The sequence below is a fragment of the Cydia pomonella genome, chromosome 2 (genome assembly GCF_033807575.1).
Source record: "Cydia pomonella isolate Wapato2018A chromosome 2, ilCydPomo1, whole genome shotgun sequence".
In the NCBI taxonomy this organism is placed as follows: Eukaryota; Metazoa; Arthropoda; class Insecta; order Lepidoptera; family Tortricidae; genus Cydia; species Cydia pomonella.
Window position 1 is genome coordinate 13,077,376 of NC_084704.1, and position 27,763 is coordinate 13,105,138.

Here is a 27,763-nt window from a genome sequence, read left to right on the forward strand (position 1 = left end):
AATGTAAGCTATACACTTGCTTAGTTGTATTTAAAACCAAACCATCACATCATGATATATGATGATAGGACATCACGCTCAAAATTCCTGCTGAAAGTAGCTACTACTAGTACCTTAAATATTAAAGGCATTTAATTTCCTATAAAAAAAAAATTGCATATTAATCATGACAGTATCATATTGAACGCTCGCTCTCAATCTAATAACATACATCGCGATATCATTATCACCTCGTGACATTATCACGTTGCTTTCTATGTCAACACACATCAGAGAAAACGGTCTTATAAGAGTTTAGCAGGCAAACGTCTATAAGCCCTTTATCATTCTGTGACGCATTATATAGAGCGATTGTCTAGAACTTTCTGATCCGTTGTGCAATAAATTGGATAATCTTAGACGTGGGAATAGCGTTGAAATGATGAAATCTTGGTTAAATGCAAAAGTAATTTATTTTGAGCCCACTATTAATGGATTAATTACAGTAATAGAAAGGTAGTCTGTGATATCGTATCCAGTTCGATTCACAAGCGACGACGACCACCAGATGCTTCTTCTATTAAAGATTATTTTACATTTTACATACAATAACAACTTGGTAAACTATACGACAGAAAAATAACGTATAACAAAGTGTACCTAGTATTAATTACTTTTTTCGATAAACTATCATCTTTTGGGGCTATATATATACTCAGAATCAATAAGACTATCGATTTTAAAAAGAAACAAGTAACCGAATAAAATAACAGTTTTGTGACGCATTTTCACATATATTTTGTATATGGGACCGTCTCAAAACAGACACCAAAATTGTATATGAAAATCTTGGGACATTTTTTTCCTGTTTTGGAATCAATCAATCAACAAATGGGCCGAACTAGCCTATATGTTCACAGTTTTTCAGAAAAAGTAATGGAACACTTTTATTCGAAAACCCCTGTCTCAAGCTTTTTGCACAAACAGCCAAATTCTGTAGGTACCTCATAAGTAACAATTAACAATATTTACAGTACATATGGTGCTACTTTACCGCACTAGTGCGATAATTAGTACATTACGTAATATGTTGAAAATTTAAAGGGTCATATGAACTGTAATACGTTGTACGATACATGTGCGCATAGGCAATTTGCAACTCGTGTCGATTTAAAACACTCCCTTTGGTCGTGTTTTAATTTATCGCCACTCGTTTCGAATTTCCAATTTTTCGCACTTGTATCGTAATGTACTCTTTTTAAATATGTCTAGGAATGTCTATGCCTCATATGGTAAAAGAAAATGAAGCTAAGAGATATCGTTTAAGAATGTTCATATTTATGTACGTCGCCTGTAGTCGTACCACGAGCTAAGTCGATCGATGTAACCATTGCTCTCACACTATCATTCGACATACGAGTTCGTCAACAAATTGCGAACATGCATGCATTGTCATTAATTTACTCCATTGAATAAAACAGCATATTGCTCTAGGACTCTGTAGGTACTTACAATTTTCTGGCGCAGTTATTTATAGATAGACAGGAGATTATTTTTTCACACTAATAATCTCTAATCTTAAACGCATTAATACTTAGATACACGGGCACTAATTTACTAAACAAGCAAGAAGGTTTACGAATTAATAATGTGAACGCTGATGCTGTCACCGTTTCAACACAAATAAAAGTAAATGTAGCCTACTTTAAACACAAATGTATGACAAAATAACTCGATACATTCCTTAATAAGACTACTGACCGACTTCCAAATCATATTTAAACATATTCCAAATCATTCAAGTGCAAGAGCACAGTTGGCAGCGAGACATCGCAATAACATCGCGGTTTTATAGTACACGTTGTAAAGGTAAGTGCCGTACCGCATTTAGCAGAGGAAACAGACTCAAGGGCAATGCACCGGCACAGCTTGGAGAACAGCGGGTTCAGTTCGATGTGATCATTCCTATTATAGCAATGTTCCATCAGGAACCCAGCACCGTACTTGGGACATGGACGGTTTATTGTTCGTACGAATATATCATTTTATATATAGAGGTAGTACATAATATGCACGTTACAGATAACCGTAAGGATACGAAACCCTAAAAAAAGTTTCAAACGGTAAGCCAGCGCAATGTGCATGTAGCATGCACCATCGACAGAATCAGGACAGAATCCGACATGGAGAAATCGATATAATGAAGCTAAACCTGTGATATACTTAGAAGCAGATTTATCGCCATAGCGTGGAGCAATCAGCGTTACTGAACTCAAATTGTCGCAATTGCAGAATGAGGCATCTGTGCTTGCCTGCGGCCTCGGCTGAAGTGTGGCTAAATTTAATTAACTGAAATAGCTGCTTAATAACACTTCACCACAACAGTTACACGAGTCAGATGCCTCATGCTGTACGGTGATGTTGACCTCGAGAAGCTTAAATTCCTATGGTCTGGGCTTCATTTAATACCATAGCTACAATGCCATGAATGAATGTACAATGCCATCAGTTGGGAATGTATAAACCCCCAAACAAATAAGACTCTAGACATAGATGTTAAGAGTAGGTAGATATATATAGGAAGGTAGAGATAGATGTGACGTAATTGGGAAACATATTTGACTCGAAATTCAAAATATCGAGCAAATAAAATTAGAGCCTACAAACCATAAATAGTTATTTGTTTTACAAGGGGGCAAAGTTGTTGTTTAACCGCTCGTGCTAATATTGATACCCAAGCAAGGGAAAGATTCCAAAATTGAACCACGAGCGTAGCGAGTGGTGCGAGAAGTGGAATCTTGAGAGTTGCGAGGGTTTCAAGGCACGAGGGTTAAACAAACTTTGCCTCCGAGTGAAACAAAACATTTTTCACCACACCAGTGCGAGAAAAAAACTAACTATGAAATACCAAAAAAAAAAAACAAACCGAATCAAATCCAAATCAACTTAATTAAAAATGTATCATCCAAAATCATCATTTAAAAGTCAAATCTACCAGCTAACATAAGGAAACGAGTCAAAATTTGCATCTGATTACTTTGCCCCACATGTGGATAAAATGCAACTTTCTCATTAGTTTTTGAACAATCAAGAGAGCCTTTACCAGTTGGTGTGGTGAAAAATAGATTTCTACTCTGGTGATAGATATGGCATGATTTAATACTGATAGCGTTAAACATTTACACCTTAAGTTAAATTGTGATCCTCTTTGGTATCGTTATCTCCCATCTGCAGCCAATTACAAAGATTGTATATACTCAATCAATTCTATAATTTATACTCATTATACTCGTAAAGGACTTCAGTGAAGAGTCTTAGAACCTCTATTTGATACTTGATTACTCTATTTGGCTGTCACAAGATAATTCTGGATTGTAGACATACACGGATTACCAATCCGCTAATTTGATGTACTCGAGACTACAACACGCGCTAAACTCCGGGGATTTATAAGGACGGTAGAAACTTTATCAGCTTCTAGAGCAAGTGTTCATAGGTAGAAAAGCTGTTAACAGAGATTTACACTTATAAAAAATGCATCCTTAAACGGAGAGTTAAGTTTAAAACGCGCGTTAAAAAAACATTTGTGGAGTAAAATTTAAGTTAAGAACTTGCTTCTACCAAATACACACTGAACACTAGTTATCCTACTGACTTAAAAATAGTCGGGCGCATTAATTAGCAAAAGATTATGGAAAACCCATACTAAAAACAGCACCTTCTTAACCTTAAGGAAGCCTTTAAGTAACGTCTTATGATGAATCTAATTATGAATATCGATCTCCCTAATTTTGTTACTGTTTGGCCATCATATAAAAGGGCAGCTAGGAGAAGCCAACACCGAGTAGTCTCCCCATCCTTCTCGGGTTTGGTCATCGAAGAAGACTGGAGTAGTTCGTGCAGCGATTTTCTTCAGTATTTTAGTGATAACCATCCTGTAAGGACTATCCTCCACCTGGAGCTACTCAGGTAAGTCTTCAATCTTCATATGTAAATGTTTCCTGAACATAGGAGTATATTGCTTAACCCGTTCAAATAAACTTATTCGAAACTAAACATGCATCAAAATATACCTATTTATAAATGAATATTTATTTTTTATGTTAAAAATGAGTTTCTCTTTGAATTTATAAAATAAGTGCTCATTCCAGTTTCAATCAGCAGTGTCAGCTCTAAATTCAGTTATCCTTGCTCTAGTCTAGACTTTCTCTTCAGTTTGGAGGTTAGTTTATTAAAATTCATTTATGGCATCAGCTAGTACCGAACGAATAAAAACCGACCAAGTGCGAGTCGGACTCGCGCACGCAGGTTTCCGTACCATAATCTATCAAAAAAGGCAAAAAAAAACACGTTTGTTGTATGGGAGCCCCCTTAAATATTTATTTTATTCTGTTTCTTATTATTTGTTGTTATACCGGCAACAGAAATACATCATCTGTGAAAATTTCAACTGTCTAACTATCACGGCGGGTGGTGACTGGTGACAGGTATCAGACGGACAGCCAGACAGACAGACAACGAATCCTTAGTAATAGGGTCCCGTTTTACCCTTTGGGTACGGAACCCTAAAAACTAGCTTTACTTGAATTGCCAATATAAAAGGGCTTCTAATAATCTTATGCTTGGCAGGTTTTTATATAAAATGTGATCATGAATGATGTTTTTACATAAAAATGCTTTGAATTTCCAGGTAACTCAGAGATGTCACTCTCACTGGACATCGGACCGGGCGTGGCCGCGCTCCAGTCATGGGGGGCGCATGGCGCGGGCTTCGGCAACACGACGGTGGTCGACAAGGTCACGCCTGACATGCTGCACATGGTCGACCCTCACTGGTATGATAGATATAAATACATGATGATCATTTAACTCAGCAATATCTTTTTCACACGCGTATGGATGATATAACTATATGATGATAGTTTATTCTGATGGTTAATTTAGAGACCTACGATTTTCGGTTTACTGCCAGAATGAACGATTGGTTAAATTAATAAGTCATTTGGATTTATTTAATACAACATGCCCAACATGGACCTCACTACAACATGTTTAAATGACAATCCTATACAATGAGTTTGTTAAATTTCACTTTTCAATATTTTATATCTTATTTTTGATCAGAGATGAAATCAGCTCTAGATAATTTAGATCGATTTACGAAGTCCTTAATATATGAGGTGTTCACTCTTCTACGAGTACACCATATATTGTAACGTTCTTATGCAATATTTTCAGGTACCAATTTCCGCCAATGAATCCACTGTGGCATGGGCTGCTTGGTTTCGTTATAGGCGTTCTCGGATTCGTCTCTATCGCTGGCAACGGAATGGTCATCTACATTTTCACAACAACAAAGGTACGTTATTTCCCACATTTAATGTTTTAACTGTTCGTTATTTATTATAATTTAATTAAAATATAATAAATCCTTACAGAACCTCAAAACTCCGTCAAACTTGCTAGTGGTTAACTTAGCTTTCTCGGACTTCTTTATGATGGTTTGTATGTCACCGGCTATGGTTATCAATTGCTACCACGAGACATGGGTATTCGGTGAGTTACGATTAAACAATTAATTCATATCAGCGCTATATATCATATAAGCTTAATTTTCTTTTCTTCGGTTGAATAATAGAATTAGAGAGAATATATTTTATTTTATTTTTATTTATATAAAGAGATAACAAAATAAATTATACGTACGTCGCTGCATGTGGGTACAATTTATCATCATCTTCACCTACAACGAAATATTTCCAGGTCCTCTGGCCTGCGAGCTATACGGTTGCGCTGGCTCTCTCTTCGGCTGCGCGTCCATCTGGTCGATGACCATGATCGCCTTTGACCGCTACAACGTCATCGTTCGCGGTATCGCGGCTAAGCCCATGACCATCAACGGTGCCCTCGCGAGGATCGCCTTTATCTGGCTGTTCTCCCTCGCCTGGACTGTCGCGCCTTTCTTCGGATGGAACAGGCAAATTTTTTGCAGTTTCATTGTCTCTAGTTTGAGAAGGGGAGACCCTTCTAAATGGTTCCTTTATATGTATAGGGCAGACTTCCAATTGTTCAATTTAGTTTTTAACGCAAATGACAATTCACCAATTTGAAGTCATTTTACGAGTATTGTAACAATTTAATATTGTTTTTGATATCAGGTACGTGCCAGAAGGCAACATGACCGCCTGTGGTACCGATTATCTCAACAAAGAATGGCTTAGCCGTAGCTACATCCTGGTCTACTCCGTGTTCGTCTACTTCATGCCTCTGATTCTCATCGTGTACTCATACTTCTTCATTGTTCAGGTGACACTGAATTTGCATAATTTTACGATCCAAAAATTCGTTCTTTGTATTAGTATTGTGATATGAAATATGATTATTTTTTATCGATACAGGCTGTGTCTGAGCACGAGAAAGCTATGAGGGAACAAGCCAAGAAGATGAATGTTGCCTCCCTCAGGTCTTCTGAGGCTGCCAACACCAGCGCCGAGTGCAAGCTCGCTAAGGTACAACATCGTTTCCTTCCTTGCTTAGATTTCGCATAATGATTGTTTAAATTGAGATAAAGCGATATCTTGGAGCTAGTTAGGTACCGGACAGACCGATCAAAGTGACCGAACGTATTCTTGTGTCGGAAGCAAAGAATCATTTTGGATCAATATATCTAGATCAGGTCATTTACTTAATAGGGGTAAAAATCTTCTAAATTATCCATCTCAACTTTTGTCTTTAGGTGGCGCTTATGACCATCTCGCTCTGGTTCATGGCATGGACGCCCTACCTAGTGATCAACTACGCGGGCATCTTCGAAAACGCCACCATCAGCCCGCTCGCCACGATCTGGGGCTCTCTGTTCGCCAAGGCTAATGCCGTCTACAACCCAATTGTATATGGTATCAGGTAAGTCATGCAACTGATATACATAATAAGCACTAACTTCAAACGCAAAGCATTCGTTTCTTGAATAATTCATGAGGTGCAAGACTAGAAGTGTTAAATTATAGAACTTCATTAGATTGCCATTTTAAAAGATACCTTTTGTTACTTACCTACAGATTTTGTTGTCATGAGTCATGACTCAAATTTTAAACAAAAAATTCGTGGGAGATGATAATTTAATGGTCTTATGGAATTTGAAACTAACTATTTCTCTCTGCTTGCAGCCATCCCAGATACCGAGCAGCGCTCTACAAGAGGTTCCCATCTCTCTCATGCCAGGCTGCTTCTGATGAGGCCATCTCCATGGCCTCGGAATCCACAACCGTCTCTGAGAAACCTGCTGCATAAACCCGAGTGACTTCAAGTATTCCACATGAAACACGCATTCACTCTGGATTCAAAATTCAGAACGAACGTCGCGTGTGTGTTTTTACAGCTAATGGCATTCAAGAAAAATACAAAAACAACGCAGCAAAATGAATGCCATGAAGCTGCCCTCTTTCTGAGACTGCTCCTATTTAGACTATAATGATGGACTGACGATAACTTGGCATTGTATTATGGACTGATCATGCAATATAGACGCAAAGTGGTTGGACCACATTAAACTTTGGTTTTACTTTTTCTCCATTTTCCTGATAACTATTTAGGATTTATATATATATACCTATTCGTTATTCTATGTACCTATCATTCTATGCAATTATTTTTACAAAAGATGCTAACCTAAAAATTCTAAAAGATTAATTTATTATTTCTTAGCATACTTGTCACTAAATAAAAAATTGCAGGGAGTATATATGAAACACACTATTTATTCGCCTTCTTTCGTGAATGAACCCATTTCACTATAATTTAAGCCAACCATTAGAAAATAACGATTGAAACATACTAAATAGCTTGACATGACCAATTGACCTAATATTGGACCATCTTCATTCTCATAACTATCATTACCAATTTCTTAAGAACTGAGCATACATAGTCTAGTAGTGTAGTAGGGCGGTAGGGTAGTAGTTCTGTAGCGCGCGGTTGCTTAATTTTATGCGACTCAACAGAATGTAGGAAAAATGACAATGCGCTTACAGCTGCGTTTACCGCGTAATACAATGTATGGTCATTAGATTATCTGATGTAAAACGGCTTGTAGCCAACGCATCACGTTTAACGCTGCGCTTATCGCATAAAACAACCGCGCGCTTTAAAAGTTCAATGACAGGTTTTTACATATTACGTATTACGCGTGCCTGACTGTGATTATGAATTATATTTTTATCTTGTAATCTAATAATTAAAATAGTTCCAAAACAAAATTAAAACAAAGATTTGCAGTATATACTTAATACGACGGCTATACAACATTTTTTTTTAAATAGAGTAGCAAACTAGATGATTTGATTGGACAGTAATATGGGGAAGGTAACTAATTTCCATTAGAAACTCATATGAACTAGCTAATACGCCTCAGAATTTTTTAATCATAAGTCAACACGAAAACTTCTGTGTGGGCACTGGTTACCATTTATAAATAAATTATGGGCACAATCTTATACATATCGCCCTAACCCCAAAGTAAGCAAAGTTTGTACTAAATATTGGTACGAGGCGACGTTATACATAGAAAAATACATACTTATATACATAGAAAACACCCATGATTCAGAAACAAATATACCCGTCCTCATCACACAAATAAATGCCGTTACCGGGCTTCGATCCCTGGACCAGCACGGAAGTCGACGAGCACGGCCCGGTGTTGCGATCGATCTATTATCACAATATCAAACTTATTGGCTACAATTTCTTTATAATTTAAAACTAAAAGACGTGCGTGTTCATCGTATTGGCTGTCATGATCAATACGTTACCACGAAACATGAATGAAGCTTGCATCAACAGGCTTCACAATCACATGTAACGTTATTCTACTAAAGGTTTCAACTGACCAGATCACTTGCATATTCAACGGTCAATCGAAAGCAATATGAATAAATTATCGATGAAAATTGTTAATTAGTATGACATGCCATCCATACTGATTCAAGAAAATTTACGTTTTTGTACGATTTCACCTTCAGTATAGACTTCTGTGAATGAGAAGGTTATTGTCTTAGTTATTGATACTTATTTAGCTTACAAGGTATTAATCTAAATGTACATACTCGCATGTACATGTGGGATCTAGGGTTCACAATGTAATTACTACAGGTAAATAACCTAGTTATGCTGAATGAAGGAATGTTGTTTCAAAACTGTATTCCTTTTTCTATGCAGTGACTATTATGTCTTTATAACGTAATTCTAGAACCTACAAACAACGTATCTCAAATCTAAATAGTACAACCATCATGTAAAGTAACAGCGCACTAACATACATTACGCCTACAACGAAAACTCTGTACGTTTTAGCAGTTAGATACAGCTTAATAAATGTAACTGTACTTGGATTTGACTTCACAAAATAACATTAAAAACTGATTCAACTAGTTGACAAAATATAAGTTTCTTTACACTGTCCTGTAATGTTTATTTAATTATACTTTATTAAATACGTGATACCAAAGACTGGTAGTTCCGAGAGAGCAAACAACTATACATATAAGGATATGTTGTGTTTCCAAATGAAACATGTTTTCTGATGAGATGAAGTATCTATTCCGTGAGAGAGAAAGAGTTCTCACATTTTTATATGCTGTGTAGTGTTGAGTTGCTCACTCGTGAGGCACCTCATTTGTACCACTCATTTTGTTAAATTGTCGCAGAACTTCACACCGCATAAATGTCATACATCACTCCTCAATTAATTTTCCTCATTTACTCGCGCGCATCACACACAGCTCTTACAACACAAATCATTCAAACACTTCAAATAAATAAAAAAAACTCTCAGCCTTTCAAACTCACTCGCGTTCCTCACAACTCGCAAGAGAGTCGCGAGGCGCTCGGTGCTCGCCGACATTCAAATGAAGAAATGAGTCATTGACGTCATAGTACTCATCGCTCACACTATCAACTGTCCAACTACAAACCTTATTGCAAGGACAAAAGGTCCACCGAGAAATGCATTGTGTTTGTACCATTCACTCGCCTCACTGTGACATCCCCTCAAAAATCCTTTCAAAATGAAACAATGAATTAGATTTACCGAAAGAGGGAGTGAGACAGACACGCGCCGTGCTTCAATAACACCTCATCGAAAATACGTTAAAAATGAAACACGAAAGAAAACAAGCGTAAGCGTCCGCAAGCTTACATACATATTACGCTATTTTGATCCTAGCATTGCTAAGTTACTTGTCAAAAGCGAAAAATCTAAGTCATCAAAGAACCTAGCGAAGAAAGTTTTTTCTCTCTGTCGCACTTGTAAATTCATACGTAAGTGCGACAGCAAAGCAAAACTTTGTGGTTCGCGGTAGGCCTCCATATTTGTTAGCTATTATTGTACTAAACGTGCATACCAGTATAACCTGACCTCAAGACTCATATTGCTGGTGTCATGTATAATCTGAACCAATTAGACTGGACAGTGAAATGGTTACTTGATAAGCGATTGAAATGCCAACCAAGTCTCACTGGGCATTTACGAAGCTTGCTTAGAAACAGTTATCGTTTAAGAGACCAAAATATTATTTAAATTAATGAATTTTAATATAGTGGCGTACACAAAATATGATATTTTACATTAGTTTATTAATAAAAAAAGTAAATATAATTTGTATAGGTGTAATAAACATGTACATTTTAACGATGTGAATTTGTAATACTTTTTGCTAACGTGCTTCGATAGTATTTCGATCATTTATGATTTTGACATATTTATAGTACGAGAAACTCGAAAAAGTTGTTCGTAATCTTTAGTTGTGTTTTATAAATAGTGATCAGTGACCATTCTTATAATTATGCCAAAATAACAATATATTAACATTGTTTTCGCGATAAAATATACCTGTGGGTCTTTCTTTGTGTCTTTTGCATACAAAAATCAAGTGTATATTACACGCCGCGCGCCGGTGGCATTACCGCGCGAACGTTATTGAGGCTTTCGTTTGTTATCATATTACAATGATATTATTACTGATAAATTATGAGGTGGTAAGTTAGTAATTTCTATATAATAATGGTACAAAAAATATTGGATTTGTTCTCCTTAGTTTGTTAATTGTTTGTTTGGTAGTTTATGGTTAGTATTTATTTCAATATATGAATGTTAAACTTAAAATGATATCAAGTAGCAAGGATTGATTCTGAACAATCTAAAAATAAAAATAATAAACTGCTAAATTAGAACAAGTTTCATAAAAGCATCAAATTAAGTTGCAATAGGATGTATGTACTTTATGTCCTTAGTTTGATTCTTAAATGTATGTCTTCTGTTGTTAAAGTTCTGTTTTAAACCTCCAGAATTGCACTCCAATTAAATATTTAAAAGGAAGTTTAGCAATGCCTAAATATGTATTTACATTAAATATGGTTTGCTGCCGTTGGAGTTGATGGAATAGTCGATGCTGCAAAACTGCGAGTACCTCTCCTCATTTGAAGTAAGACATTGTAACACCTCATTTTAGAGAATGAGGTACTCATACAAACTCATTTTAATTTGATGTCCTACCCATCACTAATGCTGTGCCTCCTTTGCCATATATAACGTACATAATTCACTTTGTTAGTTATATTATTAATCATATGTTCCAATTTCATTATCTGCTGCATTTACTACATTTGTTCCCACATAATATACTGGTATAAAGCCAATTGACGACCCCCATGTAGTTTCTGTAGTTATACCTAATAATATGTGTTGTTTTAAGCTGTAACTTGTTTGATTTATTTATTTTAATTTTTTTTCTAAAGCGCGCGACGCAAATGCACTATCTTAATAATAAAGATAAGCAACTGGGTAAACAGCGGGTTATCCGAGCTAATGGATCGAGCTGATTCACTCGGATCAGAGAGTAAAGGTGTCTGGAAAACTACGCCTGATATAAATATTCATTACATTAGACTAGACACTTTGTACCATAGTGCAATGCTTTGAATAACTCCGACGAGATCTCTACAATATCCCATCAATCCCATGTCTAATATTTATACACATATATTTGGCGAAGTCCGAGGCCACGCCGCAGTGCCCTGTAGACATTTATCTAAACGGGCCTATGCTAGAGTTGAAAGAAAATAACATAATACTAGGAAATGTCAATTCAACCTCTTTAATACGTGCCTGCAGGTACAAAGGACGTAATCAACAAAGCTGCACAGACATCCTCATAAATCGCAGAATATCGTCCGGTAGCTTACTCCAGTTTACGGCGGAGTTACAATCGCGCGAGCCGTTATAAATATCTCGCGCGCGTAAGCGCAGAGGCTGGTAACCATGATTTACCGCACCAATAAAAGCCTCGAGTCCCTGTGTGAAGATTTGCATAATAAATGATCCTATTGAAGACTCCATTTTGCTCGATGGCGGTGATTGTCTTGAAGGTTTGTCTTTTTTAATCCTTAATTCAGCAGTGTCGTGTAAGTCGTAAGACGTCCGGGTGTTCATAAATTAATGTCACGGTTTTGTTTGGCTAAACGCCAAGTGTTACAGATCTCCTTCCTTATCAGCTCCTATCCCATTTATTTCTTCGATACCCCAGCAAAAGCAATAAACTTCCTATTGTACTCCTACATCAGCCGCTCTAGATCTAGTCAGTTCGCAAATGACTCTGGAATCAAGATAGGAACGATCTTGTCAGCTCACAAATGGTCCTAGAATCAAGATGGGTTACTGGGCCTGACCGCAAGGGAACCTATTGTCCCTGCAAATCACAGACCACTATTCACGCCTCAATTAAGGCCACGGTGGCAGTTATTGAGGAAGCAAGATAATATAGTGCTACGGCTCTTATCTCACTCAATTGTGAAGATAGAAACACGACCCTATTTCAAGGAATTATATGTTAATTTTGAAGCTAATTTAATAAGGTAATACGAGCATGAATGTATAGCATTTGTCGTGCGTAAAATACGACGTTCGCAACATTTATTGCTTGCCGATGTCAATGGTAGTAATTTCTATTGGACTATTGTATTCAGGCGTTTGCTAAATCTACTTTTTATAGTATTATTAACCTATATTAAAATTTGCATTGTGACAGTCCATTCGTTCAGATGTATCTGTCTGATCATATCGTAGTAAGAGCTATCCGTGCTTCGGTAAATGGGTTTTATTTAGCGTAAAATATATATAGTGTGTATAAAAATATAATAGAAATTTTTAAGAAAAAAAAACCGACTGCAATGAGGGAGACCGGTGAAAGAAAGAGTATTATATTATATTAAAAAATTTCTTGAAAATCTAATTAACTTAACAAACACAGCAAAGAGGACAAATCGCCAATCGTGAACTATACGTCGTTGAAGAGTTCTATTCTGATCATCATCCCCCATCACCATCAGTCCCACTTCATCAAATTTATTTAAATGTAAATGCTTGGTTTGTAAAAGAAAATACAAAAATCACTATATATATGCCGCTCAGAAACATTTGAAGAGTTTTTTCGATTCCTCATAGATTCTACCATCAGATCTCGAGCTTGACAAAAAATGTATCTTGAAAACCTAATTTGCCTAACCAACATAAAGAGGATGACAAGTCGCCAAGCGGGAACTATGCGTCGTTGAAGAGTTCCATTCTGATCAGCATCAGCAGCTCCACTTCATCAAATGTCACTTTTTTAAATAGAAATGTTTGATTTGGTGATGAAAATATAAAAATCACTATATGTATGCCTTTCAAATTTGAAGAGTTCCCTCGGTTCCTCACGGATCTCATGATCAGAACTGAGTTTTGACAAAAACGGGACCAATATGTATATATATATATATATAGATTCAATCAAAAAAATAATTTTATAAATCGGTCCAGAAATTACGGAGTTTTGAAGTAAGAAACATTAAAAAAAAACATACACCCGACTTGATAACTTCCTCCTTCTGAGATCTTGAAGTCGGTTAAAAAGGAAACACAGAACTTCGTTCGTATGTGTATTACTTAGGTAAGTGGCATGGCAGTTTCCAAGAGATTTTGATTTCACTTTTCTTTCAAGGGAAGCGAAGTTTTCTAATTTTAATTTAATGGAATTATATTCATATTTAGCATGATCTATATTGACTTGATAAATATTTCTTATTTAACAAATAAGCTAAATAAATATATGGGGTCAAATAAACAAATCGACCTAGCCCAAACTAAGCAAAGCTTATGCTATGGGCACTAACTTAGTGATCGGAACTATGGGAGTAAAACTTTAACAAAACTTATCAAGCGGACGTAAAAAGAGTGCTTATAGCCTTAAACATATTCGAATATCTATGAATGTAAATATTTTTATGGCTGTAAGTACTATACTATTCCTATCCCTATGGACATGAATATGTTTAGGGCTGTATGCACTATTTTATGTCCGCTTAACAAGTTTTGTTAAAGTTTTACTCCCATAGTTCCGATCACTGGGCCACTAAGCGACGATATACATACTTATACACCGTGTTTTTTTTATTTCCGTTAATTTCAAGGGTGCATTCCTGAGCTTAAATTAAGTAACTTTCTCAAAGACGCCAGTAGTCTAATTAACTCCATTTCGGAGATAATTAATAATTTATTTTTATCTTATAAGGCCCTTACAAGCGTATACACTTACCTTAGGGCCTGTTTGCATATCGACTAGTGTTTAGTACGAGTGTATACATTTGCAACTAAACGTAAGTACTATATCGGACGATCGATGTTCGTAATGACATTGATATGTCACAGTTTTCAATTGTTTGGTTAAATTAAATGTAATGCCCGTGTTACAACAACGCTATATGCGACATTTAGTTACTTTTTATAAAAATAAAAAAAATATAAAAATAAATATTTCTTTTTGCAAATTAATTATGCCACTTAATTTCCTTAAACGTACTTACCCATATACCGGAGTTAACGGAATTCAATAAAAACACGGTGTATAAATAAATATAGGTAACATCCATAACCCAGGAATAAACATATTCGTGATAAACACGCACAAATAAATGCCCTTAACGGGATTTGACCCAGCAGCCCGGCCCCTTCAGCAAGACACTACGAGGCCGCCAAGAGGCCGTTAATAGTATAGTAATATTGTATAGCTCACCATGTCACTAATAGTATATTGATAAAGAATATCATAGGCATCAGATATCTGCCGAGTGCACGGTCACCGAAGTCCTAGATCTGTCAGGTTAGCGGTGCGCTCTATTTATACCGGCGGCGCCGGCGCAGGGCTAATCCAATCACTTGCAGAGGGCTAGCGAGCCCAAGTCTCAACATAACCAGTATAAGTAAGAGAACTCACCCTTGCTATACGTATACATACTAGTACTCGTGTCGTGGATCTAGTCCACGTTCAACAGTTTTAGTAGGTTAGGAATAGACTAACCTGCGCGCGCGCAAGCTATAAGAATTACGGTCAGGATGCGGTTTATCTCTACGCCATACGACGTGTTACGACACTGTTCACCGTTTACAGGCGAGTTGGCTTCCGTGGAAAAAGCAGGAAATAAAACCGTTCAATGATAAGTTCATATCAACACAACAATCTTTTCGTATGTGAGGATTAAAATAGGCTAAAATACATACAAGTTACTGCAGAATTTCTTAAGAGACTATACAGAAAATCCTTAGTACGCACTAGACCCTAGCTAGACCATAAGAGAATAGAAGGGTATTTATTTGTGTGATACCACGAATATTTACCCACTAATATTTTGCTTATTTTGGGGCTAGGCCCATCATCCATTATTTATTTATTGCCCAAATATTTATTTATTTTATTAATTATTTCCTCAGAGACGTGCAAACGTTAAAGAACTCTCATGATTTTGACGGGCTGCTATTATTTTCAGTGTACAAAATGCAGAAATGCCGAATTCTCCTTCCCCCAGGATGCCTGCATACAGACTTCTACTACCGAGGAGGTGAGGTTCCTCTGTATAGGTACAAGGTTCACAGGTAAAAACGCTTTATCCTAAATCAAATTTCGAAGTGGCTGTAGTAGAAAAGTCTCAAGAGTCCAGTCCGAAACAAATATTTATTTATTTTATTAACGATTTCCTCAGAGACGTGCAAACGTTAAAGAACTCTCATGATTTTGACGGGCTGCTATTATTTTCAGTGTACAAAATGCAGAAATGCCGAATTCTCCTTCCCCCAGGATGCCTGCATACAGACTTCTACTACCGAGGAGGTGAGGTTCCTCTGTATAGGTACAAGGTTCACAGGTAAAAACGCTTTATCCTAAATCAAATTTCGAAGTGGCTGTAGTAGAAAAGTCTCAAGAGTCCAGTCCGAAACAAAACAGACGTTTACTTACATAGTTATGCTTTTTCTCAGCAAAACTTCAGCTACAATTAATGGCCCCTTCAATTCCCTTATTCAACTCATTAATGTAGTTAACCCTATATACGTATACGACTATTTTATAAGTAATCATTTATTAATATTACAACCGACTAGTTTCCCAGCAGTTGCTTCAGATAGTCTAGATGTTGTAATCCATGCACTGAGTCACAGATAAACGATTCCACATGTATTTACCACTTATGGCGGTACTTCGCAGTTCATAATTCTTGGCTATTTATTGCCCACGACTTGAATCATGAGTTTTAAAAATGGCACAAATAGAAAGCGCAAGCGGAGAAACCTTCAAATGATAAAAAACAAAGAATTTTAAGACTAACCCCTAAAACATGGAGCTTTCTACTAAATATCTAAATGATGATGATGATGATGATGTCCTCCCAGACGTATCCATCGACGGCGACATCCTGACAAGTTATTTTATTTTTATTAATATTGTTTTTAAATATTATTTATTAACTATTACGCGCATGGGCGCGAGCGTGACTTGCAAATCCAAATTTAGTTTTGAAAGTTCGGCTGCACGGAGCACAGTAGAGGTGTCCAGATGAGTTGTATGTATAGTTGTAGGAGGGCTTGGCCCGAGTTTTTCGGAGCTGACGTTTGGCGTCAAGATCTTCAAGCCGGGTGCGTTCAAAGTTGTCAAGACTCGTACTGACAGCAGCTCGCCAGTCCGATCTCCGAGTCGCAAGCTCCTCCCACGACTCGCAAGATATGCCGGTGGCCAACAGATGGCGTTTTACATCGTAGGTATTGCCCGCCAGCCTTACGTTTACCTGAGGCTAGCTCAGAGTAAAATACTTATTTTGGCAGTCTTGATGGCGCCATACGCACAAGGTGCCCACACCAACGCAATTGACCTTTTATGAGCAGACACTCCATACCCAGCATGCCTGTTCGACGTAGAACCTCCGAGTTTGGAACACGATCCTGCCACTTCAACCGTAATATTGCCCGGAGACATCGTAGATGAAATGTGTCTAGACGTTTAATGTCCCCTTTGTACAAACACCATGTCTCCGAGGCATAGAGCAGCACAGGCATGATAATTGCTCTATAGACGGCGAGCTTTGTGTGAAGGATAAGATCGTGCGATTTCCAAACTCGCTGGTTCAGTCCACCAAAGGCCGCAGCAGCTTTGGCAATCCTAGAGGAGACTTCGGACTCGAGACGATTGTCACTCCGCAACAGAGTCCCTAGGTATCGGAATGTACCCACTTCGTCCAGTGCATTGCCCCAGCGGCGTAGCGTGTGTGTTTGCCGCCCGGGGCCCATCAGAAATTTGCCGCCCCGTTTATGATCAACATAATTACTACATAAGAAAAAGATGAGTAAAAATGGTAAAATACAACAAATAAGTTCAAAAACTAAAACTCGAATGCTGAAAATCGGTCTCTAAAAATTATGAAAAAAGGAAAAAATCTCATCTGAAATAATCACACAGAATATACTTTATATTTATCATTTTTAGATGAAGAAATACAACAAAACATAATTTACCTAATAAATGTTGTATACAATGTGGAAACAAGTAACCGACAGATTTTAACGTGGCGTTTTTGGTCTAAAAGTGTGGGTATGTGTTTTTAATTTAAAGGGTTGGGGGTGATTTACTATTAAAAATCCTGAAATACGTATCTCGGACCAACTTTTATACAATCTTCTTTTTTTACTGATTCCACATAAAAACTTTAACCCCTTTTTTCCCTAACGACCTTTTCCTCTCCCTTTTCACCCTTACGTGGTTATTTTCGAGTTAAACACTATCTATATACCAAATTTCAATTAAACCGGATCAGCGGTTATTGATTTCTCGTACAAAATTATTCCCCCCTTTTCTCCTCCTTAGTGACAAAAAATTTCAAGTGTTTGATTTTTTTTGTTGTTTGTGTACTAACTAATACTATCCTACATACCAAATTACAGCTTCCTAGGACTTTAGGAAGTACCCTAAGGGTTTTAATGATCACCAGTGAGTGAGTGAGCAAGTCAGTGACGAAATCGGGGTTTTTTTAGATATGAATCTTCTTTCTATTTCTATTCGTGTCGAGGTTTTTTTTTTATACGATGGAAGCCCAATAGGCAGCGGTGTTGACAGCCCTCGCTGTCGCGACCCTCAGATCCAGCTCCGAGCAGTGATGCGGGCATGCGGGGCACGCCAGTAGATGTGCTATGGTTTGCGTTGCTGTGTCGCAGGTACATTGAGTCGAGGGGCTACGGAACAGTCCCCATTTTGATAACCCCAAAATATGAATTAAATTTAAAGTATTAGAGCTATGCAATTGACATTATATCCCGAGAATTTCGTTTATTCTGGTATAATTCAAACACAAGTTATGAGGGTTCAAAAAACGACGAAGCGCTTCGAGAAAAGGTAAGTAGTGGCCTTGCGCTTCGCTTTTCCTGTCTTGGCGGGGGCACTCCCGTACCCCAAATTTTCACAAGAATTGCCATTATCTGTATAACAAGACCGATTTTAGAAAACTTTGTATGAGATTTTAGTCTCTAAATGCGGTCAAGAATACACCTTTAAAATCTGTCAGGTTGCTCGTTCCCACGGTGTAGGTATATTCAATATTCACAAACATATTTAAAGGACATATGCTACGGTCATAAGTTTTAAGGTAAAAGTAAATGATTATTTCGGATAAGATTTTTTTCTTATTTCATACGTTTTATAGTGCGATTTTCAGTAGGTAGTCTGGTTGTAGTGTTTAAACTTTTTTTTTATTAAATTCATTTTTGGGGATATCATTTTGTGATATATTATTTAAATTCATTTTATATTGTTTTTGTGCGAAGTGCGAGGCGCCCGCCTTTAGTACAGCAGCGCACGCAAAGCGCCCAATACCTACGTCAGACTACGCCCGATGCTTTTAACATGATTGTGACAAATACTATTACTTATACTGTGATCGTGATTCGTTCGCGTGTAGCGCGCCACGTTCATAGGGCTACGCCCGACTATTTTGGCATGAGGGCGCCGAGGGCGCCCGGCAACCGAACGCGCGCGGCGCGCCACGTACGTCGGGCTATGTCCCACTTTTTTAGTATGAAGGCACCGACAGCACCCGGCAAGGGGCGCTGGGTTCAATTTGATGTGACGTCATATAACCAGCGGACAATCGTGTAAGTTCGGTGGTGGCTCCGAACGCCCCGTTCCGGCAGCGATGGACTGCCCCTGGGCTATAAGTTCGTCAATTACGGGCATTTTTCTCTGTCACTGTGAGAGTAAAACAGAAATATCTACGCAATTCACGAATTTGGGTTTTCCGCCTCGGGGGCCTCGCCTCGCGCCGTGCCGTTGGCTCCCGCGGTGCACTGGCGCGTTAGTGGCGCGATTTGAAAATTTTTGATTTCTTAATTTTTTTAATGCCGTGTGTGCCGCCCCCTCTCATGTGCCGCCCGGGGCCATGGCCCCCCTAGCCCCCCCCTCGCTACGCCACTGCATTGCCCCTTAAGTAAGCAGATGCATCGCTCGCAGATTTCCCTCTAGCAGGTTGTTTGACAATCTGGGTTTTCGATGCACTGATTACTAGGCCAAACTTGCGACATGAATCATCCAAATTGTCCAAATAACTCTGCAGGACCTCCATGCTATCAGCCATAAGACAGACGTCGTCAGCGTACAGGATTTCAGTAACCGAGGCATACTGTAATTTGCGTTTAGCCCTGAGACGTGATAGGTCGAAAATACTCTTGTCCGTGCGAAAGTTCACCGATATCACCGATGCTCCTTATATCCTTCTGATGCTCCTTATATCTACCTGTTAGTTTACTTGCTTTATTGTTATAAGTATTCTCAATTACAATTGTATCAAGTACCTCTAGCCGATTCCATTAGTATTTTATACAATCGTGATATAATAGAGAGCTTTTTAGTCGAGTACCGTGTTTAGGCAACGAATCTTGCTGAGTTGCCTAAGTAAGCTACGAGATTGAATAGCTTGATTATATCACTATTGTATACAATACTTTTTTTAAGAGTCATCTTTATTATTACGAGATTACGAGAGTTAACTAATGAAAATTGGTAAGTATCTCAGTAGACGAAAATGTAGACATGCGTTTAGTCTTTTCTATGGGAGCGCGGCGGCACGTGATTGGTCAATTTTTTTTATAGTTGACTGCAGCGTATCGAAATCAATCTTATAGTTGAGTGGGAGCCCATACATGAAAAGTACGCAATTATCGTTTGGTGATGGTATACGAAATCTTAATTCAAACATTTCAGTCGACGAGTAAAAAAATATATATTTATAGTTTTCCAAGTACGGTGCAAATGTATAGACATATATCTTTGACATCGACTGTACCATACTATTTAAACATATAGCTACCTACATACCAGTTCAGTTAAATAGACTGGCATACAACGGACAGTGTAAACCGTTTAGGCAGAACTTTGAAATTTGAAACAAACATTCTTCAAATGTGCTCTACATCCATCCACTAAGAAACTGTTCATCCATTACAGCTGAATCCGCTATCACCTCCGAAACCGCTCATCGCTTCCACTCCTGCCTCGTGCCGAGACAAAAAGTAAGGAACGCATGACGACCTTGCTCGCGTGAAATATGACGCGTGCGCCGGTCACCGTTACGGTTAACGGAATTAAAAGTGCTCTAATTATCTAGCCAACGTGGTATAGAAAGTTATGAAGTCTCGCTGGTCTGAAATAATGCGTTTTGACGTACCTTTCGGTCCCAACCCGTCGACAACTAACAGGCACCATATTGCATTCCAAGATAGGAATCTTGAATTATTGCCGAAGCATCACTAAACTTCTTGATGGAAATTGTCGGGCTTTCTGTATTTCATTTTTACAGATAGGACAAAACTATAAACCAATTAAATAACATATATCTTGTCGACAAATAACATTGAAAACCACAGTCCCACTTAGCCTGATTATTAATAATAGATCAATAATAATCAACTGCTTCATTTGCCTTTATAATTCTCTATTCGTATTCAGGCCAAGCTTATTAGTATCTCGGATCGGGTATCCTATCGGTCTGCGTTGGTAAGATAATATTGTATCTTATGCCGTGCCGTTTTAAAATATTACTGGTATTGTGGATAATGCATATTGAAACTTTGTTGTTCTTGTTTTAGAAGTATTCGAAGTACAGGGTGGACAAATAAGATTTTTTTTCTTAATTTTATCTATATTAAGTTCAAAGATTTATAAGTATCGTTTTAAAAATATATTATTCAGCGTTGGCAAATACATGCGGAACATGTCTGACATATGTCCACCTCTAATAGCAGGCAAATGTCAGTTCTTATCATCGCAATTTTCAGTATATTTTCTGCGTTATCTTAGTAAGCTCGTGTCAGATAGTCGGTTTTAACTGTTAAAATTTCATCAGCTTGTTAGCATAGACATGTAATTTTAGATGGCCCCACAATAAGTCAGGAGCTGCAATATTTGGGGAATTTGGGTGCCAATCACTGTCACTTTTCCTTGAAATGAATCGAGCAAACAAAGTGTTTTAATCAACCAAAAATTAAACAAAAAAAAATGCTTGCTGCTAGAGGTAGACATTTGGCAGAAATTATCTTCCGTATACAATTGTCAACCCTAAAAACATATTTATGAAAAAATATTTGATACATTTTGCACTTAATATAAATAAAATTTAAAAACAAAGTGTAGAACTCTTATTGCCGACCCTGTAAAAAAAACTTACTTATCAACTTGCTACTGCACCTCTTGTAGATAAAGCGAATAAAATAAGCCTTTAAAACCAAAAAGAGTCATGCTGTTATATTGCTAATTTTATTATTATGTATGGAAGCATACACGCTCGAGGTGGCCTTATGTATTGACTTAGCGGAGGCTCCGGTAATACCACTTCATGCATTTTAGAATTCGCATAAATAACTATAAGACTACTTATAGATAATCTCATGAAGAGGTAGAATTAATCTAAGCTATGTTTAGTTGGACCGACTAGGCAGTGGCATTGTATGGGAGCGCCAAACGACGTAGCCCTTGATGTGCAAACTTAGCGAGGACTCATGTATAATGAAGAAATAACACGGGATGTAATTCAGAACTCAAGGCACTCCTCGGGTCCCAAAGACATTACCCAAATCAATGCAGACAGTTAAACCCAACCCATCAATAACCACCGGTTACGTAAAACCGGTAGTTTTAACCACAGCGTAATGGTACTTAAAGGTAACCGCTATCGGTAATTTGTATAAAGCCAACTTAAACTCAGTACAGTCAGTATTGAGAACATTGCAACGTAATCAATGTTCTATTGAACGAATTTCTGGTACAGAATAGGAATCTAAGGCGAAGGAATTTGTTCAAATGTCACAATGTGTCTAAGATATTCTATCAAAGATAAATAAGGTGAAGAAATAAAGTAAGGTAAGTATCTATTAAAAAAAATCATAAATTAATAAGTTAAGAAAATAATTGTGGCATTCATAGGAAAAAAGATCATAGAACTTGATTCCCATCGGTTTGCTCAATTCGAAGAAGAGATATTATGAGTTATGACGCGCCGCCACTCGCCTTGATGCTATTGGCACAACGTCTTTCTTCTTTGAGCAGTATACAATTGCTAAATACGAGTATCACAATAGATCAGTAATCTGGGTTTTTGTCTAGTTAGGTAATTGCTCCATAGACAAAAGTAATCATGACATGAGGTTACACAATTAAACTCCAGCAATTAATCACTAATCAATGACTATTGACCGAGTCTCAGTTACGTCAAAACGAAACGTGCACAACTATGAAGGTACTCAGAAATGGGACATATAATACCAATATGATTTTATTATCAGTAAATTATGCTACCAACTAGTGTCCAATAGGTTTCGCGGATTTTCGTTAGAATGATATTTACTACTGGCATGATGTTTCATTATCATTTACTACTAGGTTTTCGGCAAAGAAAATCACCGTATGTCCAAGTCCAAAACCCCTTAACGGCTTTGGATTATAAGGTCAAGTAGGAGTCAGTTTAATAGGTACACGTCAAACTTTATGCTTCTACCGCCAATTCCTTTAATTGTAGTCAAATGGGTCCTATTGTTATTGCTGAGAATGAGGAATTGCTTAGGATGTATCCATGAAAACACATCGATATCAGTGCGCCACGCTTTTAGCATTTATACGGTGTGATTGTGTTATATCCGACCATAAACTGAGGGGTAAATAAATAATAGGTCATACTGAACTACTTTTAAACTGGGGCCGACCCCGAAATCGCAAAAAAAACAGCCGTTCCATAAAAACAACACACACGATTCACCGAAATATATGAGACAGGAGATTTTTTTGCAAATGCTGGGGTTTGCTGCATAGTATCATATTGAGCATGAAGGACTAAAAGTAATGTCACAGTTAGTTATGATATTTGACGTTTCCGAATGAGCTGCTCAGGGTCCATAGCCACAATTACGATAACCGCAATAACGGTAAGTAACTAAGGTTTGTCGGTTCATTGTCACAGTTACCTTGTTTTAGGAGAATTGCTAATTAGACAAATGAGCGGTGGGCTCCGTGAAATGGGCCTTATATCTGTTGTTGAGATAATTGACTTTATGATAACAGGACATAAAACTGTTAGGTATGTTAAATATAAATATTGTAACATTCATAACTAAATCCATACAAATTTTTCCATAAGTTTACTGCGAGTTTAGTTGGAAAACGTTGGGAGGTATAGAACTGTGGTGGCAAGTTGGGGTGAATAATTACGCACACAGCTATACATATAGAGTAACGATTAAAAAAAAGTGAAAGAACGAATGAGTTATTTAGGTGAACGTTATTTAAGTAATAGCTTCAAGAAACGTTTTTGTCCATCTTACTCATGGACCATGGACTTCCTATCAGTACGAACAAAGAACATTATTACATATCATAATTTCAGAATCACAGCGTCATTATATGAATTGTTCTTGGGTGCTTGACCTCAACTCCGATACCGATACCGGTACCTGCCTATAGCATATTTTCTTCAAATGTTTTCTAAATGCTTATACATTTTTAATTCTGTGAAATAGATAATTAAGTTGGTGGATCTATGCTAATGAATCTAATGAGTGGGTGTTTTGCCGTTGTATTTTAGTATCGGTGGAATTTAAACCTGCTGCCACAGGAAACAGTGGATTGACCCGGACAACCCACGCGATGCAAATACTTTAAATAAATATGATCAAAGAAACAGTTTTGTTCAATGATACAATGACAAAAAAAATATCAAATAAGCAATAATGTACGACATTTTAGGCCCGACTCGAATTTTAAGACACGACAAATATTAGATACGTTATGGATCCGGGCCTTTTGTTTTCTATGTATACACCTTTGCGTAACGTGTTCAAACTACCTAAACGTAACTTGTTTTTTTAATTACGAGTATATGATTATTTTATATTTAATGTTTGATTGTTTAAGCTTTTGCTTCTTTCATAACAAAATTTAATCACACAGGTTTTAAAGTCGTTAATTGTCTTCCGACACTTAAAAAAAGGCAATATCGATGTAATAAGCATATTAGGCACGTTCGATTTCAAAACAATAGAAATGCAATCATTTTTCCTTCGCTATTGATCTCAAATTCAACTGGCAATTTTTTTATATGGTGGGCCTTAGGACACTATAGGTCGCTTACGCTCCGTAGCAATCGAAATGCAACTGTCACTGTCGCACTAATATTGAAGAGTGATAGAGAGACACAAAGCGTGTCGTTATCGAAGCGATAGCGATCGTCACCTTGGCTAGGCCGGCTGGTCGGTGACAGTAAGAACGGTATATGTAAACACTAACCCCCTTATTCATAAACGTCCACTAAAGTTGACAAGCCGCTAATAATCGTTTGTCCCTTTCCGACGTATTGGTATGATGGAAAGGGACAAACGATTATTAGCGGCTTGTCAGCTTTAGTAGACGTTTATGAATAAGGGGATAATAAAGTAAGGGCAGACATGGAAAGTATGCAAAAGAGATGGTAATGTATTATGTTCTTATTCTGCCCTCCTGAGGTAAAAGGCGGTATCCCAAAAACAAATGAACTCGAAAATGGAACACAATGAGATTTTAAGGTACAGGTATTAAGCTTAGAAGGGCAGTATTGATATTGTACTGGCCGGATACATCGAGGAACCAATTTATTTAAATTGTGTAACATTCATTTAAGAGGCTGTCAATACCTAAAGCGCGCACACTGTCTATTTGTATCGGAGTAAATGAGATAGCACTGTCGCATGTTACTGGGCCTGGGCAAGGGAATAATAAGAAAAATATTTAAATAAAAAAAAGTGGATAATTAGTGTAATATTTTACTCAACCACGGTTTAGATATAAATGTTTTGAAATTGTGATTTTAATTGCAGACCCATAAGTCAAAACAATAAAGACATAAAACCGTTTAATTGTGATTTTAAGACCAATCTTTGCAATTATTTTCTATCGAGCCGATTTCGTTCAATCGTATATCGAGTACAACCACGGTCTTTGAAATATAATTAATATGAACATATATTTTTCTTACTTGACTAAAACAAATAGTCTTTCTTAAAAAACTGTTTAAGTAACATCAATTTCAAGGACATTGGGTGTTGACAGCCTCTTAAGGCCCTGCGTTTAAAGCTTGTACCTTACATATATTAGATTCAGTATTAAAAAGTCAACATAAAACTTAACAACCTGTTTTAAAACAAAAACTAGACACATTATATTCTAGATTTATACGATCGGCCTAAATAAGGTTGGTATAAAACGATAAAAAATTTCATTACCTGAGTCATAAGAAACATGTATTATGTGAACTGTGAAGTAAAATTACTAAGTTACGATACAGAAAAGTGCTTTTGGTATATTTTGCGTTTTAGAGTATAGACAAATTGAGCAATATGTAGCATGACTGAGGAGCACACTTTACACACTACACTTTTTGAGCACGATTTGAACTTCAAGATAGGTAGGTACGTCAAATATACCTACCTATACGTTTCTTCAAAAACTTCACTTTTGACACTGACATATCCGATCCATATCGTATCTAGACCTAATATTTGACATATCTTAAAGTTAGAATCGGGCCATTCCTATATACTGGAAATCAAGTTCTGTTTCCTTTGTTTTATGAGTGTAATGAAGTTAGTAGATACATGCAGGTAGATTTTCGTTTAACTTGTAGCTCGTTGTTATTTAAAACGTCAATCTTCTATGCAATTATGCCGTATAAAGAACACTTGCACAGTCTGTGCTGTCCAAATACCTGCAGGCTTATCTTGGTCTAACTCTATAGTTTTTTGTAGGGGAGACTGGGGCTATTTAGACCATGTTTGATAACGCTCAAACGGATGGTGACGTTGGTGACATGACAACAGCTCCAAAGGGGAAAGGTTCAGTTTTATTTCACAATAAATAAAAATTAATATTGACATCGTAACCAAACCCCGTTATCAATGTTGTAATTATCAATGGTGTAAGGGTTGGAAGAGAATTTACCGTAGGGAACCCTAACTTTTATCCAAGTTCAAAGACTTAAAATAAATCTTACCAAGAAATATCTATCCATTGATTTCACAATAAAATGAGCTGCGTAAAAATGGCATAAAAGTAAAAAATAAAAATTAATCTAGAATAACTATCTTACTTACAATTACACTAAAACTTATTCCAAATCCTAAATGTTGAATGCGCCCATAATACAATTTATAGAGAAATTATGATTTGCTGCTGGAATATGCGAGGTTATGTAATAAAGGCGAATTAAGGGTACGTATGTTTGCCAACCCTTATTTGGAGTTTGATGATTAAGGTTAACGGCTTTTTGACTTTGACAGCTATCCAAAATTCCAAGCTTAGGGTGCCTTTTGACTTTGACAGAGCTATCCTTACCTCTGTAGATCCGCGCTAAAGGTCGGCGGCGCACCGTTAGAGGCGGGTATTTGGGTCGACGCACGCGCCGGTACAGTATGCCACACGGCGCGAGGCGACAGCGCAAGCGGGTGCGCTAGCGGGAGCGCGAGCGGTTTCTTTTTTAAGAGATGGGGGAGTTCAATTAAGTCCTACTCTTTATTTGCCGATGTATTACGGCCTATGACGCTTATGACTTTAGACCATCTTTTTATTTTATTTATTTGGCTCACAAAACAAGTTACAGACAATCGCGGAAATTAAAGTATTAACATACAGTTCAGATCTAGACTATACCTTTAAACATGTGTGCACAGAAGGATAAGGACATATATAATTACAATTGATCGCTAGAGAGGTGAGATGTCATTTCTACGCTAGATAATAGAAAAAAGGTAAAATAAACAGTAGCAAGATTTAGCATTTATAGAGTTGCGTACGCTAGTAATTAAACTAAGTCTAAAACTAAAACTAGATTATACTAATTATTTTAATTTGATTAAACAATAACCCCC

At 37.2% G+C, this 27,763-nt stretch overlaps 2 protein-coding genes across 4 annotated transcripts in view; one reads left to right on the forward strand and one right to left on the reverse strand.

Moving 5' to 3' along the window:
- Positions 1 to 27,763, reverse strand: part of LOC133534426 (LIM domain only protein 7) — a 204,097-nt gene that overhangs the window by 139,398 nt on the left and 36,936 nt on the right. The window lies entirely within an intron of this gene.
- On the forward strand, positions 3,808 to 7,529 carry LOC133534419 (opsin-1-like). The gene is made up of 9 exons (XM_061873525.1): positions 3,808 to 3,948; positions 4,670 to 4,814; positions 5,218 to 5,338; positions 5,418 to 5,535; positions 5,743 to 5,956; positions 6,138 to 6,285; positions 6,378 to 6,488; positions 6,716 to 6,882; positions 7,146 to 7,529. Exons 2-9 carry the CDS (start codon positions 4,681 to 4,683, stop codon positions 7,267 to 7,269), a joined length of 1,137 nt encoding a protein of 378 aa, XP_061729509.1. The 5' UTR covers positions 3,808 to 3,948; positions 4,670 to 4,680; the 3' UTR covers positions 7,270 to 7,529.